At 41.0% G+C, this 21,126-nt stretch overlaps 1 protein-coding gene across 1 annotated transcript; it reads right to left on the bottom strand.

The window, feature by feature from the left end:
- Positions 1-1,286: 1,286 nt before the first annotated feature.
- On the bottom strand, positions 1,287-17,357 carry CNEP1R1 (CTD nuclear envelope phosphatase 1 regulatory subunit 1). Its single transcript, XM_019455997.2, has 6 exons — positions 17,217-17,357; positions 16,047-16,118; positions 12,520-12,593; positions 9,384-9,493; positions 9,213-9,267; positions 1,287-2,652 (listed from the first exon to the last, which is right to left on the bottom strand). Exons 1-6 carry the CDS (start codon positions 17,239-17,241, stop codon positions 2,611-2,613), a joined length of 378 nt encoding a protein of 125 aa, XP_019311542.1. The 5' UTR covers positions 17,242-17,357; the 3' UTR covers positions 1,287-2,610.
- Positions 17,358-21,126: the final 3,769 nt, after the last annotated feature.

The raw sequence follows: 21,126 nt of genomic DNA, 5'->3' as shown, positions 1-21,126 counted from the left end.
AGCCGAAATCAGACGCTCAGCTGACTGAGCCACTCAGGCGCCCCAAGAATCTAAATTCTTAACTGTAACATTATAACGGCTCATGAATTAAGTTCAACAAACACACACATCTTTTCAGTCAAGACTTGGGATTCTGGCGCTGGATCTGTCTTTAGTAAGTCGTGGAGAGCCAGAGTAAAGTCACTTTTAAAATCCAAGACTGCCTGGGTGGCTCAGTCGATTAAGCTTCCGAACTCTTGATCTTGGCTCAGGTCACGATCTCACGGTTCGTGAGACTGAGCGCCGTGTCAGGACCTGCCCTGACAGCACGGAGCCTGCTTGGGATTCTCTCTCTTCCTCTCTCAAAATAAACAAACATGAAAAGAAAAATCCAAGACTGCTTTCCCTGTGACATTGGACTGGACTCAGTCAGTAATTTCCTAATAGTGTGGAAGGGGGTATGAGAGGGTCTGGGTGGTGGTAAAGAGAGGCTAACCTGACAGGGATCCTTTGACCATTTCAATCAGACCAAATTTTTTGGAAAAATCAATTGTTCTACTATAAGTAAAGGTATAAAAAATCTTTGGAACTATAACAAATGTTTCTTTCTTGGAGCCAATATATTCCAAGCAGTCTAGCATCAGGAAATCCTTGAAAGCATGCCAAGTTTATGTACACACTATTTTTCTAAGGGAGAAGATTCATTAAATACTCAAAGTAGTTGATTACCCTAAAAAGGATTAAGGACCTATAAAATCCTTCTTCAGCTTTATGTGCTTGGAGGAAGATGGCAATCCAAATTTGTAAAGCACGATCAAGAAAACCTGCATCTCCTGATTAAGAGCCAAATGTCATTACATAGTGACAAGTTAATACATACTGAAGTAGTCAGTATGTAGTCAGTATGAAGTAGTCGTAGCTTAATAAACTGGGTAGCTACAATTGCTACTTGAAATGTGCTCTACTAGACAGAGTTAAAGAATGGTATCTAGGGGCACCTGGGTGGCTCAGTCGGTTAAGTGTCCGACTTCAGCTCAGGTCACGATCTCGCAGTCCGTGGGTTCGAGCCCCGCGTCAGGCTCTGGGCTGACAGCTCAGAGCCTGGAGCCTGCTTCCGTGTCTCCTTCTCTCTCAGCCCCTCCCCCATTCATGCTCTGTCTCTCTCTGTCTCAAAAATAAATAAACGTTAAAAAAAAAAAAAAGAATGGTATCTATTTCAAACTTGCCTGTATCTGATACATATGGTACCTTAAATTTTTTAAGCATTACAGATTTTCAATGAATCAAGAAAAAAGCCCAATCACTAATTATATATAAAGTATTTATTTTTATGCACATATTTACCTACAAAATTTACAGAAAATAAAACAATGCCGAATATATAGAATACCCTCTTATGACTTCGTAGGAGCAGAGGGTTTTATTGCTGCAGCTTAAAGAATTAAAATTTTATACACATGAAAGCCAAGATCAACACATTTAAGTGGTAGCCTTGCTAAAAAGTTTGTGTCCTGTTAACTGAATTTTCAGCTTTATGTTAAATGGAATTTAAAAGACAGCTTGTGAAATAATTTAAACCTTTTCAAAATCTTCTAGTAAACAGGTAAAAGGCACCTCCAGTTCTTTAAAATATTTACAGCAATCCTAATAGTTTCAGTTTCAGGGCTATTATAGTACATGTGGCTAATATGCATACACAGTATGTCATTAACACTCTCTGAACAGTGAGAACCGTGGACTCGGGTTTGTGGTGCCGCTCCCACGTGACCTTTGTGATGGAGGGGCTGATCAATTACACCTGTGCAACACTAGTGTCACAGCCACGTCCACCACAGCATAAAATCCAATTATCTAAAACAATGACTATCGAATTCCCAGACATTACATAATTTATAACTAAACTTGTATATTCAGAAGCCTTTGTGGAGTGTTCTTAAAATTAATTAAAAAACATAAAGTATATTCAGCGTTAAACGAAAACAATGAACAGGAAACTTACTAACACAATAGTGGTTGAAATTCACTATCTGGCTTAATGAAAACTGTTTCTCAAAACGTCTATAATTTCTTACAACATACATAATGGAGAGGAGTCTTCCTCAATTTAGGCTCAATCCGATGTTTTTCTTGCATTATGATTAGAACAGAGGAGTGTAAGAATGAAAGGCACAGCTATGCAGGATAGCTGGGTTTAAAGAGCTGTGGGGCTGGCAAACAGATGTTCCTGAAATACTGGTGCAGGAGAACAGAGTCCGAGTAACATCTCCCCCTGTAACATTGGCATTGATTTGCTATTTACAGTAGTTTGCAAAAATACATTATAAAAACTGGATGAGGTTCTGTTTCTAAGTTTAACTTAGTAACATACAGACATACTTCATCTGCAAAAGTCTCTGCAGGGTCTGAAGTACTAAAGTGACACTAATACTGAAAACAGATAATCAAAGGTACCGAGCCAGAGAATGCGAGCCATCATCATCAAGATCACCTGGGTAAATATTGCACACTTCTTGTCAGTTGTTGCTATGACCTTCACATATCCAACTGTAAAAGGAATCCTTTATGGCTTTTTGCTCAATCACTTATTTGAAGAAAGGCTGTAGGAGGTCCCATAACGACGAGCGCACATTGTCATTGAACATGAGGCCTAGGTTTCAAAATGAGTTTTCCTGTCTGTAAAGATGAAAAAAAAATGTTTCAATACACAGTTCTATTAAAAATATCACTTCTCCATAAACCTTAAAGTGCATTTGAAGGGTATCAGAACACCCCTTTATATTAAGTAAAGATTAATCAATTAATAGTTACGTTTTCAAAGTTTTCCTTGTGTGGAGCATTCTTTCTGAAATCTTCATCACTTTAAAACACAATCTGTTTGATGAATTCCCTGTCCACTGGCTACCTAGAAACCGACCAATCAATCCAATGAATAAAATCCCAACATGCATAAACCAATTCATGCTCCTTGCCAAATGGACATTTATAAAACATAAATGTATTTGAGCAAAAACATTTTTCCTTTTCCAGCATTACATTTTTAATTCCAAGTGAAAATGTAAACCAAACCAATGGTTGGAGCACTGGACACTCACAAGTTCAGTGTTAAGTGGATATAACTCTTCTGTGAGGCCAACGGTCTTTTTTTTTTTTTTTTTTTTTAATTTTTTTTTTCAACGTTTTTTATTTATTTTTGGGACAGAGAGAGACAGAGCATGAACGGGGGAGGGGCAGAGAGAGAGGGAGACACAGAATCGGAAACAGGCTCCAGGCTCCGAGCAGTCAGCCCAGAGCCCGACGCGGGGCTCGAACTCACGGACCGTGAGATCGTGACCTGGCTGAAGTCGGACGCTTAACCGACTGCGCCACCCAGGCGCCCCCCCCTTTTTTTTTTTTTTTAATATAAGCTCTATACCCAACGTGGGGCTTGAGCTAATGACCCCAAGATCAAGAGTCACATGCTCTATGGACTGAGCCAGCCAGGTGCCCTGGACCAACTGTCTTATTTACCCAAAAAAAGGGTACGTACCACATAATCCAAATAGTTCTACTTCTGGGAATTTTTCTGAACGAAACTGGACTTGAGTGTAAAGCTGTACACAAAAATGGTACTAACTCTTTCATTCAATATCTACTGAGTGCCTACTATGGGCCAGGCCTTGCATGAAATGCTAGGGATCCAGGAATGAACGAGACAGACTCCCTGGTCCTCTCGGAGCTCAAGTTCTGGCAGAGAATACAATACGTAATATAGAAACTGTGGAAACAACTGTATGACGAACAGGGCATTATATCGTGATGCGTCCGTAAAATGGGACAATACATAATTAAACAAAACAGAAGACCCTAACTATGACAGTGTGGGTAAAAAGCCCAGAACCCTGCATGCGATTCACACGCAATACATGGTGGCTCTTGGAGCCTAATATTGGGTCAAAGAAGCAGGTCTGAAAATTCCTTAATATCTTTTATGAGAAGTGAGAATGTGCAACATAACATAAGACACCTTTGGTTGCTGAGACTCCAGTATCCTCAGGTCACAAGTGCTGTCCAGGGGCGCCTGTGTGGCTCAGTCGGTTGAGCATCCGACTTCGGCTCAGGTTATGATCTCAGGATTCTGGGTTCGAGCCCCACATTGGGCTCTGTGCTGAGAACTGGGAGCCTGGAGCCTGCTTCAGATTCTCTGTCTCCTTCTCTCTCTGCCCCTCACCCACTCACACTCTCTCAAAACTAAACTTAAAAAAAAAAAAAAAAAAGTGCTGTCCAGATTCTGGTCACCTTAAGGTTCTCCCTTTCACTTCATTTTCAGCCATTTGATTTTTGACAATTCCTTGACACACTGGTAGAACTTGGACACTAATTTTTTCACTGTTTTGTTGAGGTACAATTTATATACAGTTAAGTGTTCAAACCTTGTGTACAGTTTTATGAGTTTTAACAAATACATACGGCCACATAGCCACCACTCAGATCTAGCTACAGAACATCACCACCACCCAGAAAGTTCCTCCATGCCCCTTTCTAGTCAATGGCAGCTCCACTCCTTACACAGACATAACCACTTACCATAAATTCTGCCTGTCTCTGATCTTTTTTTTTTTATAAAGAATTTTTTAATTTTTTTTTTTTTAACGTTTATTTTTGAGACAGAGAGAGACAGAGCATGAACGGGGGAGGGTCACAGAGAGAAGGAGACACAGAATCTGAAACAGGCTCCAGGCTCTGAGCTGACAGCACAGAGCCCGACGCGGGGCTCGAACCCATGGACCGTGAGACCATGAACTGAGCCAAAGTCAGAGGCTTAACCGACTGAGCCACCCAGGCACCCCTGCCTGTCTCTGATCTTTACACAAATGGAATACTAGTGTGTGTCCTTTTGCATCTACTTCTTCCACTCAATGGGTGTGAGATTCATCCATGTTACTGTTTCAGTAGTTTGTATCATTTTATATTGTTGATTACAACATAAAATATACAGTATTCCACTGCATGAATAGACCATTTGTTTTATCCACCGTTTTAATCTATTTTAAATTACATGAGTAAGACATTAATATAATCTCATTTTTTATGTTTTTTAAAAATTTTGAGAGAGAGAGAGAGAGAAAGAGAAGCATGCACGCATGCACCAGGGGAGGGGTAAAGGGGGAGTGGGGAGAACCCCAAGCAGGTTCCATGCTATCAGTGCAAAGCCTAACATGGGGCTCAAACCCACACACTGTGAGATCATAACCTGAGCCAAAATCAAGAGCTGGAGGCTTAAGTGACTGAGCCACCCAGGCACCCCTAATGTAATCTCGTTATTAAAAAATTCAAATACAGGGGTGCCTGGCTGGCTCAGTTGGTGGAGCATACAACTTTTGATCTCAGAGTTTTGAGTTCAAGCCCCATGATGGGTGTAGAGATTACTTAAAAAGAGAAAATAAAAAATGCAAATGCTGCTAAACAAAATCCTTCCTTCCATCTATCTCAAATTCTAGCCCTCTTACAGAAGAAATCAGTTTTAGCATGAATTCTCCCAGACTGTGTTCTATGGGTTTACATTCATATATATAAATAAAACCTGGAGGGTTTTTATTTATTTATTTATTTATTGAGAGAGAGTAAGTGAGCATGGGGGAGAGGCGGGGGGGGGAGGGGGGAGAGGCGGGGGGGGGGGAGGGAGGGGGAGGGAGAGGGAGGGAGAGGGAGGGAGGGAAGGGGAGAGGGGGGAGGGAGAGAGGATATCCCAGTAAACAAAAATGAGCAAAGAAAAAGGAGACAAACCAAGAAACTGACTCTCAATCTCTTAATTATGGAGGACAAACTGGTGGTTACCAGAGGGGAGGGGGGGGGGATTGGTTAAACAGGTGATGGGGATTAAGGAGTGCAATTGTGGGGCCGAGCACCAGGCGATGTATGGAATTGCTGAAATCACTATATTGTACACCTGAAACTAACAGAACACTGTATGTTAACTCTACCAGAATTAAAAAATAAATGGTACTAGGGAAAAAAACAACTGAAAAAAAAATACCAAACTGAGTATATTGTTTGGTAATTTTCTTCTTGCACCTAACTTATCTTGGAGGTCCTTCCATGTCCACATTTACAGATTTACTTGTGCTTTCCTATTTTCCCACCCCCCTGTTGAGAAACATAAAACCTGTTTCCATTTTTTCCATACTGCGAAGGATGCTGCGATGAGCGACCTCGTACCTGCCTCCTTGTGTACATGTGATGGTCCCCACTGGGGGGAGATGAAGAAAAGGAGAATGGTTGGGTCATGAGGCATGCCAATTTTACATCTTACAGGATGATGAAACTGCCTTCCAACACGGCCATACCAGTGTATGTTTGCCACAGGCAGCGTGTGGATGCATCTACTTCAGCACAGTTCTGGGGGTTTAACTTCTGCCCATGTGACAGGTAGGCAAGACAAACAAATGGAAACTCAGTTTTACCTTGCATTTCCCCAATTACAAATGAGGCTATTTGTAGTACCGCTTCTATGATTTGACTTACTTTTTCCCACGTATCAAATGTACTATTTGTCTTTTTTTATTGATTTTTAATACGTCTTTAAATATTCTGGATTCTATCCTCTACTAGATACCTTTCAAATGTATGTATTTTTTGATCTTGAGAGAGAGAGCGAGAGCGAGCCTGAGTGCACAGAGGGGAGAGGCAGAGAGAGAGAGAGAGAGAGAGAGAGAGAGAGAGAGAGAGACAGAAACTTCTAAACAGAGTCCACGCTGTCAGCATAGAGCCTGATGTGGAGCTCAATCCCACAAACTACGAGATCATGACTTGAGTCAAAATCAAGTCACATACTTAACAGAATGAGTCACTCAGGTGCCCCCCCACCCTTTAAGTTATTTAGTTTTTGCAATAATCTCTACACCCAATGTGGGGCTCGAACTCATGACCCTGAGATCAGGAGTCACATGCTTTTGCCACTGAGGCAGCCAGGTGCCCCACAAATACCTAATCACTACTTAATTTCTTGCCTTTTGCTGTACAAAATTTCCAAATGTCGATGCAACTAAAGGAATCCAACCTCTTCCATGATGGCGTTTCTGTGTCTTAAAAAGGAGCTTTTCTGCACCAAGATTATAAACATATTCACCTGTATTTTCTTCTAATGCTTTAATTGTGGGATGTGAATGTCTTCTTAAATACATTTACAACCAGGGGCGCCTGGGTGGCTCATTCGGTTAAGCATCGGACTTCGACTTAGGTCATGATCCCACAAGTTGTGAAGTTTGAGCCCTGCGTTGGACTCCTCACTGACAGTGTGGAGCCTGCTTGGGATTCTCTCCCTCTCCCTCTGCCCCTCCTCCACTCTCTCATTCTCTCTCAAAATAAATAAATATATATATAAATAAAAAACTTTACCTGGAATTTAGTTTAATTGATGCAGAGATCTAAATTCATTTTTTTCCAAATGAAGTCAATTATCTAAACACTACTAGCCCAATTCTTCCCTTTTGACTTAAAATACTACCCTTGTTCTCTCCTAATTTTTAAAAAAAATTTTTTTATGTTTATTTTTTTTTGAGACTGAGAGAGAGAGAGAGAGAGAGAGAGAGCATGCGCAAGCTAGGGGCAGAGAGGGAGGGAGACACAGAATCGAAGCAGACTCCAGGCTCTGAGCTGGACACGAGCACAGAGCCCGACACAGGGCTCGAACCCACAAACTGTGAGATCATGACCTGAGCCGAAGTCAGACACTCAACCGACTGAGCCACCCAGGCGCCCCCTTCTCTCCTAATTTTTAAAAAATCAGTGTTGGGACCCCTGGGTGGCTCAGTTGGTTACGTGTCCAACTTCCGCTCAGGTCATGATGTGATTCTGTGTTGACAGCTCAGAGCCTCCAGGAGGCTTTGGATTCTGTCTCCTTTCTGCCCCTCCCCGGCCTGTGCATGCGTGCGCACTTTCTCTCTCTCTCAAAAATCAACAAAGAGGCACCTGGGTGGCTCAGTTGTGTCCAACTTCCACTCAGGTCATGATGTGACTTCAAGCCCCACCTCGGGCTCTGTGCTAATAGCTCAGAGCCTCAAGCCTACTTCAGTTTGAGTCTCCCTCTCTGTCCCTCCCCCACTTACACTCTGTCTCTCTCAAAGGTAAATAAACATTAAAAAATTAAATAAACATTAAAAAAAATCAAAGTGTTTAGTCTTTATTCTCTTCACTCATAGCAGTGGGCTTCCTGCTCCTAGTATCTTTTTTTCCTCTTTATTCTAATTTTTTATACAAGGTATTACTTAATACATTAAAAAACATTTTTTTTAATGTTTATTTATTTTTGAAGGAGAGAGAAACAGAGTGTGAACAGGGGAGGGGCAGAAGAGAGGGAGACCAAGAATTCGAAGCAGGCTTCAGGCTTTGAGCTAGCAGCACAGAGCCCAACGTGGGGCTCAAATTCATGAGCTTTGAGATCATAACCTGAGCTGAAGTCAGACGTTTAACTGACTGAGCCACCCAAAACACCCCAATAATTTTTTGATTTGAAGGAAAAAAACACCTTAATAAATAAGCAAATCAAAACCATGAGATATTATCTTTTAATTTTAACTAGGCTCCACCCCCAACGTGGGGCTTGAACTCACCATCCTGAGATTAAGAGTCAAGTGCTCTACTGAATGAGCCAATCGGACACCTGAGATACTCTTAATACGTCAAAATCTGATCAACTTTTAAAAACACAGTTGGCTTGTATGTCTGTAGTCTGTTGATCTGAGATCTAATTTAAAATCCTACATACAGAATACCATTAGTTTACAAAACCTACACCCACCAAGCTAGTTTTGGCCCATAGTGACCACTCTATATTAGACCTATGATGACTTCAATTATAAGACACTATATGGTGATTTTATGTCATTAAGAAAGATTACACTTGATCTTAGCCAAAAGGCTAAAAAGCGATGTCATTAATAAAGATTAAATTGGGGGTGCCTGGCGGGCTCAGTCAGTAGAGCCTGTGACTCTTGATTTCAGGGTTTTGAGTTCAAACCCCACACTGGCACAGAGCTTACTTAAAAGAAAAGACTAAACTGTACAACACCACAAATTATTAGATGCATCTCAATTTCAGAGACGTAAATGTGTATCTTAGGATCAGTGCTATAAAGAATATTCCCACCATTAATCCTTGCCGACTGACAATCTATATTAATGTCTGTTTTACTTAAGCCAAAACCGTTCAGTCCTCTCACGCAGATCTGTAATTTTTTAACATAAACAATACTCACATCGTCACAAGACATGTTGTATTCTGCTAGTACAGTTCGACATCGAGCAGCTATACTGAAAAACTGTGGTCAAAGGAAAATTGATCATATGAGGAATAAGCTTTTAACAACCCCTAGATGATCAAGAAGGTGCTTTAAGCTGAGACTAAAACTCAATTCTGCAAAGGATACATTGACGGGGCAACGACCCGCTTGTGTATTCCAGCAAAAAACAAGCCTATCAGAGTGATACAGCTAATGGTGAAGAATGGGTGATTCCATAATGACGTGAAGAAGGACACCTGAAAAAGAAGAGTTTGAAATATAAAAATGTTCAAAATCTCAGAACAATACCAACACCTACCTCCCCACTTGTGCTTAAATACATGTTAACATTTTAATCATCTCAAAATACGAGGATTTGAAGAATTCAAAATAATCTTAGTTGTTCTGCTGGCCATAAAAATAATTTGTTTCGTATCTTTCACCTAACAAGATAGCAATAATCCCCCCGTTCATTCTCAGGACTTGAACCATTACAAGTGCATTCCTATAATCAAAAACCATCCTACCAAAAATATTTACTGAACCCTTCCTAGCAAGAAGCAATTTAAAAAAGCACAAGAACGGGACACCTGGCTGGCTCAGTTGGTAGAGCATCTGACTCTTGATCTCAAGGGCCATGAGTTCAAGCCCCACATGGGGTATGGAGCCTACTTCAAACAAAGAAACAAACAAACAAACAAATCAGAGTCTAAGAGAAACAAAGGGCTAATTTCAGATCTGGGTATAATCAGATGACAACAGGCAACAGGACAACATGAATACGTGGAGATAAGAGTCCAGGGTCCAGCACTGGAACAAGAGTGGGCACTGCAGCCAGATGACTGGGGAATAGAACTTGAAGAAGGAAAGATGTGTTTAAAGTCTGGAAAAAGAAATCAAGCGGACTAGTTACTAAATGGGAGCAAGAGAATTAAGCCAAAGGCCTGTGTACCTCACTCTCCTACTGAGAGATGCGTACATATTTCAAGAAAGAGAACTAAACTTAAAAAAAGCTAGCTGGGTCAGCATGGTATGGGTTAAATAGATTTGTCAGATGAAGAAATGAGAGGCTGAAATATCAGAAACGGAAAAAGCTCCCAGAAGAATAAAATTCTGCATAAAGGTTAATGGTCCAGAGGAACGTCTTCGTGAAACCTTTAAGGACAGGAATTTCCACAGGCCAGCTCTATTTCACATGGCCTACACAATATAAGCACATATGGTGTCTTAGGTGTTAATTTTAACTAGAACAGTCAGTATCAGCTTTCTTTCCTCCATGGAAACAATCAACTGCATCTAAATCCCAATTTCCCCCTTTAGATCAGGCATCTGTGTACTGTCCAGTGGGCTATATTCCTTCTCTCCTCAGGTTCTCCCAGCTAGACACACACTGGCTTTCGAGTCTGCAACTCTCGCTACAGAAACAATTGCTTTTTAAAACTCCTTTCAGGTTTGAGGTTATTAAATACTGAAATACAAAGAGCTAACCCTTAGGCTAATAGTTATATTCTCACCTAATTTAGAAAATTACATTAACTACAGAGTTTTGGGCCTATTTCAAATTACATTTAATTCTGTGTTTTATTAAGATCTCAACTAGCTGAAATCAGCTTATATTTTTCCCAATTAGAAGTCAGATTCATTTCCCAAGACAGACCTTTTCAATCTTCTTGGCAGCCTCCTCACTCTTCCCCTGAAGAGGAGCACCAAGCACAGGCTTAAGATCCGACTTTTTTAAATGAACACACAAGAGAGTTTCCTATCTGCCATAAAAACTCCTGTATTAACGTAAAATTCCATCTCCAACCTCCCCTACCTCCTATTCTTTTATATCTCCACCCCAGTGGATAAAGTCAGGGAAACTACATGCTAAATAAACCCCTGGCTGCCTGAATTGCCATTCGGACTGCTGACAAAAGCTGGCTTTTAGGTTTTTCTTCTGTAGAACCTAACAGACTATAAATAAAGCTGGTAGAAGTAGTCTACCTAATTACACTTTAAAAAAGGATGTGGGTCTACGATTTGAGAAAATTACAACATTATTACCTAAATAAAGCTCCACTGAGGGAAAAAAAACTTCACTGAAAAATGGGAGACTGTGGCTTCTCTAATAAAAAAGCGCGAGTTTGAAATTAAGGTACAAGTTAGAAGAAAGAGGTAGAATTTTGAGAAACACGCTATCAGATTTCATCAAAGGATGCTTCAAGATATAACATTATGAAATCTGTTATTGCATTTGGTATAGGGATGTTCTTGGACAGTGCCCAACGGGAGATCTCTCAGTGTTTCCTATATTAAATTTCAGGCAGGAAATTTTTTTTTAAAAGATAAACGTGGACAAAATTTTTGCTAGCTTATGGAACTTATACATGTGTTCTCTTCACAGAGAAACAAAACCATGGAACTGTGACTTTATTGATTAGGTAACTCAGAGACTAATTTGTAACTCAGTTTTGGCAAGTTTCCCGGCCCACATGGCCTTGTCTGTGACCTGGTTTCCTTCCTGTTTTTGGCCCTCCAATCAGTCTTTTTTATTCTAATTTGACTTTGTTTTACACTTATATTTTGCTATTTTATCATATATGTTTCCTGCGAAGTCATCTCAAATACTTTATGGTATGAGGAAAGGAACTACTAAAGATATGTCATAGAAGAAAATCGTATTTTATAATTTTTTAAAGCTGGCACAGATGACCCTAAATGAACAAAAGAGAATAAAGACAATGTTTACACTGAAATATTTAAAAATACGTGAATATACGTAAAAAGATATGTAAAAAGCTCAGAAATGAAGGAGAAGTAGTGTAAGTGGAGTAATATTTCTTAGGCCTTTTTCCCTGTGAAAGATACTTAATCTACAAGAGCCAACCAAAGTTTTTCTTAAGCAAATGAATATACAGGATATTTTTAATATAAGGATCAATATCACTACTTGTAACAATAGGTAGCATTTGAATAATACTTTACGATGAACAAAAGCACCACTACATTACCTCATTTAATCTGCAAAAAATTTTAAATCAAAACTTCTAGGGGTGCCTGGGTGGCTCAGTCAGTTGGGCATCTGACTTCCGCTCAGGTCATAATCTCATGGTCTGTGGGTTCAAGCCCTGCATCCGGCTCTGTGCTGACAGCTCAGAGCCTGGAGCCTGCTTCGGATTCTGTGTCTCCTTTTCTCTCTCTGCCCCTCCCCCACTTGTGTGCGCTTTCTCTCTCTCTCAAAAATAAATAAATGTAATAAAAAAAATAAAAATAAATAAATAAAATAAATAAAAACTTCTACCTTTTGTGTCTCGGGATCTATTAACCAGTTCCAGGCACCAGTAGCTGTACAGACAGATACCACTATGAGAAGCACTGAAGAAAGATAAACATGAGATTAGTAAGGACATAAGCCGTCAACAAATACATAAATCTATAAATGAATAAATGTATACAAATACCACCAATTCCTAATAAATGACAGCCAAAGGATGCAGCATTTTATTAAAATGGGGAATGCAGGGGCGCCTGGGTGGCTTGGTCGGTTGAGCGTCTGACTTCGGCTCAGGTCATGATCTCACCGTCCGTGAGTTCGAGCCCCGCGTCGGGCTCTGTGCTGACGGCTCAGAGCCTGGAGCCTGTTTCGGATTCTGTGTCTCCCTCTCTCTCTGCCCCTCCCCTGTTCATGCTCTGTCTCTCTCTGTCTCAAAAATAAATAAACGTTAAAAAAAAAAATTTTAAAATGGGGAATGCACTCAACTGAGGAATTAGGAAACTTGCTGTATGACCTTGAGGAATTCACATAAAAACCGGGATACTTAGTAACTGAGGATAATACTGTCCCTATTAGTCAGAACTTTCGAAGATCAATGAAATTAAAAGCAGTAAGAACCAAGATAGTAAAATTTTAATATAAGATTCCATATTATGTAACTTTCAAAGTGCTTTGTGATTTTGCAGATTTTGTAAATTCAAGTTAAAAAACAAAAAACACCTCTCATTTTGAAATGTAAAAAAACCAAAGACTCCTTTATGAATGCACAGAGAATTCTGACTAGAGGATTTTGCCTTGCAGACAACTGTCTGCTGTTAGGAATGTGGAGTACACAATCAAGATCAGATTTTCTTTAGAGACTTGAAGATCAGGGTAAAAATGACTGATAGTAGAACTAAGAAAAGTTTTCTTCCTCCCCACTAAGCTAGAATTATTTTAGGAATTCTAAATAGATCCTAAATAAAACGTAACAGTAAACAGTACTGGGCACCTGGCTGGCTTAGTCAGTGGAGAATGTGACTCTGATCTTGGAGTTGCTGGTTTGAGCCCCACATTGGGTATCGGTATGTGTGTGTGTATGTGTGTGTATATATATATATATATATATATATATATATATATATACACACATATATATATATAGACAGATGTACGTGTATATATGTATACAAAAAGGAAATCTTTGAAAAAATTTCTTTTAAAAATAAATAGTACTCCTGGAAAATAATAAAAGTGCACTAAGACTTAGTTAATATTCTGGGTATCAAGCTACTGTCCTTCAGTTAGGATGCAGACAGTGTTAAAATGTAAAGATCAGGATTCAAAGAACAATAGAAACATAGTAAAACTGTATCTAGGATTCCTGGTGATGTATTTTTAGAAGAGGCAAATCATAGGAAAACAATCTTCATTTTAGGTATTTAGTACAGAATCAAAATTTCAAAATTATATTCTCAGCTCAGAACAGACTAAACTCAATTTCTTATAATTCCTTATTTCAAATAAGAAATATATACTACACAGATGCCTCTTTTGGAAAATGAAGCAAAAGCAAAATCAAACCCACCAGAAGGGACCTCAGACACATATTTTTGATTGGTGTATTACCCAAGCTGAAGTCATTTTCAAATAAGCACAGAGACCATCAATCACAGAAAAAAATAAAGTACACTCACTATATTATATTTTGTAAGATAGGACATTATCATATACATTTAAAAAAGTTTTGGGGGTACCTACATGGCTCAGTCAGTTGAGTGGCCGACTTTAGCTCAGGTCATGGTCTCACAGTTGGTGGGTTCAAGCCCCACATTGGGCTCTGTGCTCACAGTCAGAGCCTGGAACCTGCTTTGGATTCTGTGTCTCCCTCTCTCTCTCTGCCCCTCCCCTGCTCAGGCTCTCTCTCACACATTTAAAAAAAAAATTTTTTTTTTTACAAAAAAAAGGAAAAAATTTGAAGTAGCAGTGAAATAAGGTTTATGGGGTAATTCCTCCATAAACCAAAGAACTTGAGAAAATCATTACCTGTAAATTCTGACCAATCAGAATCCTCACAGCATACAAATGAAATTTTGCCAATAGATCTAATAAAAACATCACAAATAGTCTTGACACAGAAAACACTCCTAACTGCAATAGTGCTCTCTGGTCCCACAAACTGAATTACACTTTGAAATGCAGGATGTTTTCAACACGTGCTGTTGTACTTCCCTCTTTGCAGGAATTCAATTTAAAAAAAAATTTTTTTTTAATGTTTATTTCTGAGACAGACAGAACATGAGTGGGGGAGGGGCAGAGAAAGAGAGGGGAACACAGAATCCGAAGCAGGCTCCAGGCTCTGAGCTGTCAGCACAGAGCCCGACACGGGGCTCAAACTCAGACTGCGAGATCATGACCTGAGCTGAAGCCCGGCGCTCAACCCACTGAGCCACCCAGGTGCCCCTGCAGGAATTCAATTTTAATAATATACATCCAAGAACCTAAGACTGGTCCCAACATAAGTGAGTAAAGCATTTTGTGTGCTGAGGTCATTACTTGTGTATTTGTCTGCATTTCTTGTGTATTTCCACGGGGTAATAACCACAATTATTTCAATCCTATTTTGTGTTACTTGTGACATTTTGAATATACAGTTAAAAGGTGAATGTTTTCTTGGATAGGCTTTCAAACAACACAATCACGCTCTGCTAAAACTAAGGGTAATTTGGGGCGCCTGGGTGGCTCAGTCGGTTGAGCGTCCGACTTCGGCTCAGGTCACGATCTCGCGGTCCGTGAGTTCGAGCCCCGCGTCAGGCTCTGGGCTGATGGCTCAGAGCCTGGAGCCTGCTTCCGATTCTGTGTCTCCCTCTCTCTCTGCCCCTCCCCCGTTCATGCTCTGTCTCTCTCTGTCTCAAAAATAAATAAATGTTAAAAAAAAAAAAAACAAAAAAAAAAAAACTAAGGGTAATTTTATAACCTTTGTAAAATATATATTAAATATGGTTTTCCTCAATAAAACTTCAACAGTTTATAACCAAATTGTAAAACTGCTAAACAAGCTCCTGAAATTATTATATATGTTACTTATCAATATTGTAATATTTAATTTTAAAAGTGCATGTATTTTAACGGAAAAATAAAAATTCAAACACATAAAACACTGTATGGCCAGTTCCTTTTCTTCACAATTTCTTTACGATGCATTGTTTACAAATTTAAATAAATTTAAAAACTGTCACAACAGGGGCGCCTGGGTGGCTCAGCCAGTTAAGCCTCTGACTCTTGATTTCTGCTCCGGTCGTGATCTCACAGTTTCTGAGATCGATCCCTAGTCCAGCTGTGCGCTGACAGTGTGGCGCCTGCTTGGGATTCTCTCTCTGCTCCTCCCCCACTTTCTCTCAAAATAAACAAACTTAAAAAAAAAAAGTAAAAACTGTCAAAACAAAAGGAAATCTTATGGTTTAGTAAAACATTTGTTAACCAAAAATTTTACACAAAAGCAAATCATTGCTAGGCAGAGATAAAAGTATCAATTGTCAGTTTATTTTGCCTTAAAGAAACATTCAAGAACTTACTTCTCCAACGTCCAGTGGCAGGTTGCAAACAATGAATATATTCTGTAAGTCTCCTCTCAAAAGCCTTGAGATCTAGGTAAAGAGATGTCAAATTCCTAATTAGCCACTCTGACGAGTTTGAATCTATTAACATGAAATTTTAGATACTCTAACTGCTTCAGGTGTTACACGCCAACTTACATGTATCACTGCACTGTTTACTTCGTTTACTATGACAGCTTTAAGCACTTGACAAAAACATTAGATTTCTTTAATTCCAATTTCACATATAAGGAAACTGGCTGGTTCACTTTTAGAAGCTTCGTAAAATGGTATGTGGAAAATCAGCAGCAGCCTCAGCCGGCGCCAAAAGCTAGAATTTTGGGGGTTGCAAATAAAAGGATCAGAATCAGGGCGAGTTTTAATTCTGTTGGAACCAAGAACTTTCTATTAGAACAACGTATTCCCCTAACCTCAAAGGCTTCCAGGTCTATTTGACCGCAATGACCCGATTCCGCTTTCCAGACCTCATGTTTAATTAATGGCTATGCTTTCTGTCCGGTCTTACTGGACTCCTGACACGGCTAACGGGTGGGTGTGGAAAGACACTCCCCTTTCCTCCCTCTGAATGGGTTACAGGTGATCTTCGTGACACTATTGAAGCTCAAACTCGGAGGCCTTCTAAAAGGGGCGTCCAAGGTGCTCCTGAGTGAGCAACGAAGGCTCGGTCGCGTTTCTTAAACTTTAAAAGGAGATCAAGAGGCACTCCCTTACTCCAACGGTTACCGGAAACCACAACAGGAATTAAAGATACAACTCCCATGGTTATCAATATAAAATAAGGTGAATTAGCATTCACTGAAAGCAAAATGCAAATCTTTGCCAATGAATAAAAACAAAAGCAGCACAGGAGAGGGGCTCCCGGTCCAAGCTGCGGGGGGTGGGGGGAGAGGGGGGATGGGAGAGCTGACGCAACGGCCCCCCAGCGCCCTCGGAGGCCAGACGCGCCGGAACCAGCGTCCGGCCCTCTCTGGCCGCCCCTCGGCCCCCAAGCTCCGAGCCCCTTCAGTCCATCCTTCTCGGCCTCCTCTCCCCGGGGCGGGGTCCTCGCCACTCCAGCCCCTCCAGAGCCCCGCCGGCTTCCGGGAGGAGCCCGGGACGGGCCCGGGCAACCCAGCAAGCCCACTCTACCTTCCGCCTGCTCCAGCGAGTTCATGTCGGGCGGCAGCTCGGGTCACCGCCGCTGTCCCGTCCGCATCGCAGCTCCCCGGCCCGCGCCCGGCCCGCAGCGCCAGCTCCCACCTCCAACCGCTCCCCGCTGCCCCTCCCCGTCGCACCTCCCCTTACCTACACCCGCTACGCTCATTGGGCATCACTGCCAGACCCCACAACTAATACGGTTTCCTATTGGTTAACTCCGGCACCGGCCTCGGGGCCTAGCGTTGGACGGTCAGCCGGAGGGACCAAGAACTGCCGGCGGCCGAGCTGGTGTAGCGCTGGCGCCGCCGCCTGCCCCGGGGGGGAACTGCAGCCCGTCCGAGCCAGTTCGCTCATAAAGGTATTCTTAGCTTCTTGTCAGGTTCTTTCATTCCTCAAATGTTTATTATTGAGCGCCCATTTCCTTCCCAGCGGTGTCCTGGTCGCTGATGAGGGAATCAGAAATGAACCAGCTACCCTCCCTCTAGCACGTAAGGGAGTGTAGAACAAACTAGAACCCAAATAATGGATTTCGGTAGAGTACCTCTTTCCTTGATAACCTAACTCCTTAAGTAGGTATATTTCCCTTGGTCAATTTTTCTCACCTTACCCGACTTTCATAAATCATAAAGAAGGCAAGCAAAGTATGAGCCCCAGTACCTAGAACTTAAAAAAAAATCTGTAAAGTATCGACTACATTTATATTTAGTTAAAATACTTCTTATTGGGTTCCTTGTGGTTATTCATCCAAGAACTATTTATTGCATGATGTTCTAGGCACTGTATTTTATCAGGGATACAGTTATGAGGAAGATAGAGAAGATTTCTGTCCTAAGAGAGGAAGGGTTACAGCAAGCAATAAACATGCAAATAAGTAATGCAACGCTTGACCTTGGGGTCCTAAGTTTGAGTCCCACGTTAGGTGTAGAGTTTACTTAAAAAAATAAATATCATGCAAGTAATAATTGATTTCAGATAACGATAGGTGTGTGAAGGAAGTAACAGTAATACCACGCAGTGAGCTAAAGGAGGGGTAAATTAATTAATTAATTCATTAATTGTTTAAGCCCTAAGTCAAACTATCCCTTTTCACTTCTTGCTCAAGGCTCCATTTCTCCATCTCCAAGCCTTGTTCATCACGTTTTCCTTTGGTCTCCAGCAGTGTCTAAAGAATGGTTACTGAGCACCTGTTATATTATAGGCTTTTCTGGGCTAGATGCTGGGGAGGTGAGGAGTGAGACACACTGATGAAGAGGACAGTACAAAGCACTGTGGTGAGTGGGAACTGTGCTAATGGCCTCCCAGAGACCTGTTAACTGCAGGTCTTCTGCTTGCCTGATAGGGTATGTCAGTTTCTAGCAAGAGCTTGGAACAACAGAAAGACCAAGGACTACCTCCTAGGGTTCTCCCTCTCCATCTTTCATTTTCAGCTGTGCTCAAATAAATGTTGAATGTGTCTTTGAAAGGGTGCACATTCTTAGCTTGTCACGGGCACCGACATGTATGGATCGTGGGGGTTAGGAGGCAGTGAGGGAGGAGAGGAGGGAAACCTATTTCCCTCATAGTCAGGTTAAGAAATGTTGGTTTTTGTTGTTGCTGTTTATTTATCTGAGAGAGAGAGAGACACACACACAGAGGGAGAGCATTTGCGCACACACAGGGGAGGGGCAGAGAGAGAGAGGGAGAGAGAGAATCCCAAGTAGGCTCCACGCTGTCAGCCCACACAGGCACCCTTATCTGATGTTTTTACAAATCCTTTGGTCTCCCCAGTATCTTGGGTTCAAAATTCTTAACCTGGTTAAGATATTGAAGCATTCATACATTGTTAGTAGGGGTGTGCCTGGGTGGCTCAGTTGGTTAAGTGTCTGATTCTAATTTTGTTTCCTGGAAGGGCTTTTATTTATTTATTTGTTTGTTTGTTTTTTATTTTTTATTATTTCTTATTTTATTTTTTTAAATGTACATCCAAATTAGTTAGCATATAGTACAATGATTTCAGGAGTAGATTCCTTAGTGCCCCTTACCCATTTAACCCATCCCCCCTCCCACAACCCCTCCAGTACCCCTCAGTTTGTTCTCCATATTTAAGAGTTTCTTATGCTTTGTCCCCCTCCCTGTTTTTATATCATTTTTGTTTCCCTTCCCTTATGTTCATCTGTTTTGTCTCTTAAAGTCCTCATATGAGTGAAGTCATGATACTTGTCTTTCTCTGACTAATTTCACCTAGCATAATACCCTCCAGTTCCATCCACGTAGTTGCAAATGGCAAGATTTCATTCTTTTTGATTGCCGAGTAATACTCCATTGTATATATATACCACATCTCCTTTATCCATTCATCCATCGATGGGCATTTGGGCTCTTTGCATACTTTGGCTATTGTTGATAGTGCTGCTATAAACATGGGGGTGCATGTGTCCCTTCAAAACAGCACACCTGTATCCCTTGGATAAATATCTACTAGTGCAATTGCTGGGTCGTAGGGTAGTTCTATTTTTAGCTTTTTGAGGAAACTTTATACTGTTTTCTAGAGTGGCTGCACCAGCTGGTATTCCCATAAGTGTCTGATTCTTGATTTTGGATCTGGTCATGATCTCACTTCACTGATTGAACCCTGTATTGGGCTTTGTGTTTGCAGCAAGGAGGATGCCTGGGATTCTCTCTCTCTTTCCCTGCTCGTGCTTTGTCTCTCACTCTCAAAAATAAATAAACATTAAAAAAAAGAGTCTCTTATGGTTTGCTTCCCTCTCTTTCTTCTTTTCTCTTTCCCTACATTCACCTGTTTTGTTTCTTAAATTCCACATAAGAGTGAAATCATATGGTATTTGTCTTTCTCTGACTTATGTTGTTGCAGATGACAAGATTTATTCTTTTTTAAAAATATTTATTTATTTATGAGAGAGAGAGAGAGAGAGAGCGCGCGCACAGGGAAGGGGCAGAGAGAGAATCCCAAGCAGGGTCCAAGCTGTCAGCACAGAGCCTGATGTGTGGCTTAAACTCACCAACCATGAGATCATGACCTGAGCTGGAATCAAGAGTCAGAAGCTTAACCGACTGAGCCACCTAGGCACTCCACGATTTCACTCTTTTTGATGGGTAATATTCCAGTGTGCATGTCTGTGTGTGTCTGTGTGTGTGTGTGTGTCTGTGTGTGTTCACCATGTCTTCATCCATTCTTCAGTCATGCTTGAAATTATTAAAATTTTTGTTTGAGAGAGAGAGGGAGAGCATGCTCAGAGAAGGGGCAGAAAGAGAGGGAACAGAGGACCCCAAGTGGGCTCTGCATTGACAACAGAGAACCTGATGTGGGGCTCGAACTCATGAGCTGTGAGATCATAACCTGAGCTGAAATGGACACTTAACCGACTGAGCCACCCAGGCCCCCTGAAAGTTTTTTTAATTGAATATCTTCTTATACTTCTTTGTGATAAAATTATGTTTCTAAATTAAAATTTTTTTTAATTTAAATTTCTTGTGACTAAGGGACTCTATTTTTAAAAAGTACTCTGGGGGCACCTGGTTGGCTCAGTGGGTAAAGTATGCAACTCTTGATCTCCAGGTCATAAGTTTAAGTCCCCCACTGGGGATAAAGCCTACTTAAAAAAATTATTCTGGGGGCGCCTCGGTGTCTCAGTCGGTTAAGCGTCCGACCTCAGCTCAGGTCATGATCTCATGGTTCACGAGTTCAAGCCCCGCGTCGGGCTCTGTGCTGACAGCTTAGAGCCTGGAGCCTGGTTCAGATTCTGTGTTTCCCTCTCTCTCAGCCCTTGCCCTGCTCATTCTCTGTTGCTGTCTGTCTCAAAAATAAATAAATGTTGAAAAAAATTATTCTGGATTGAGTTACATTATAAATTATCATTTGTAAACAATCAACAAAGGCAATATAAATATATTACAGATACCA

The sequence above is a fragment of the Panthera pardus genome, unplaced genomic scaffold, assembly GCF_024362965.1.
Source record: "Panthera pardus isolate Hobbes unplaced genomic scaffold, ASM2436296v1 HiC_scaffold_18, whole genome shotgun sequence".
NCBI lineage: Eukaryota > Metazoa > Chordata > Mammalia > Carnivora > Felidae > Panthera > Panthera pardus.
The sequence above is the reverse complement of the archived record's forward strand: the minus strand, read 5'-3'. Positions and strand labels throughout refer to the sequence as shown.

Excerpts from the sequence above, each read along its gene's own strand:
- CNEP1R1 (XM_019455997.2), bottom strand. The coding sequence starts at position 17,241 with ATGAACTCGCTGGAGCAGGCGGAAG. Across the intron at positions 12,594-16,046 it reads TGCCACTGGACGTTGGAGAA|TGCTTCTCATAGTGGTATCT; the intron begins GTAAGTTCTTGA and ends ATCTTTCTTCAG. Across the intron at positions 9,268-9,383 it reads CGGGTCGTTGCCCCGTCAAT|TATAGCTGCTCGATGTCGAA; the intron begins GTATCCTTTGCA and ends ACAGTTTTTCAG.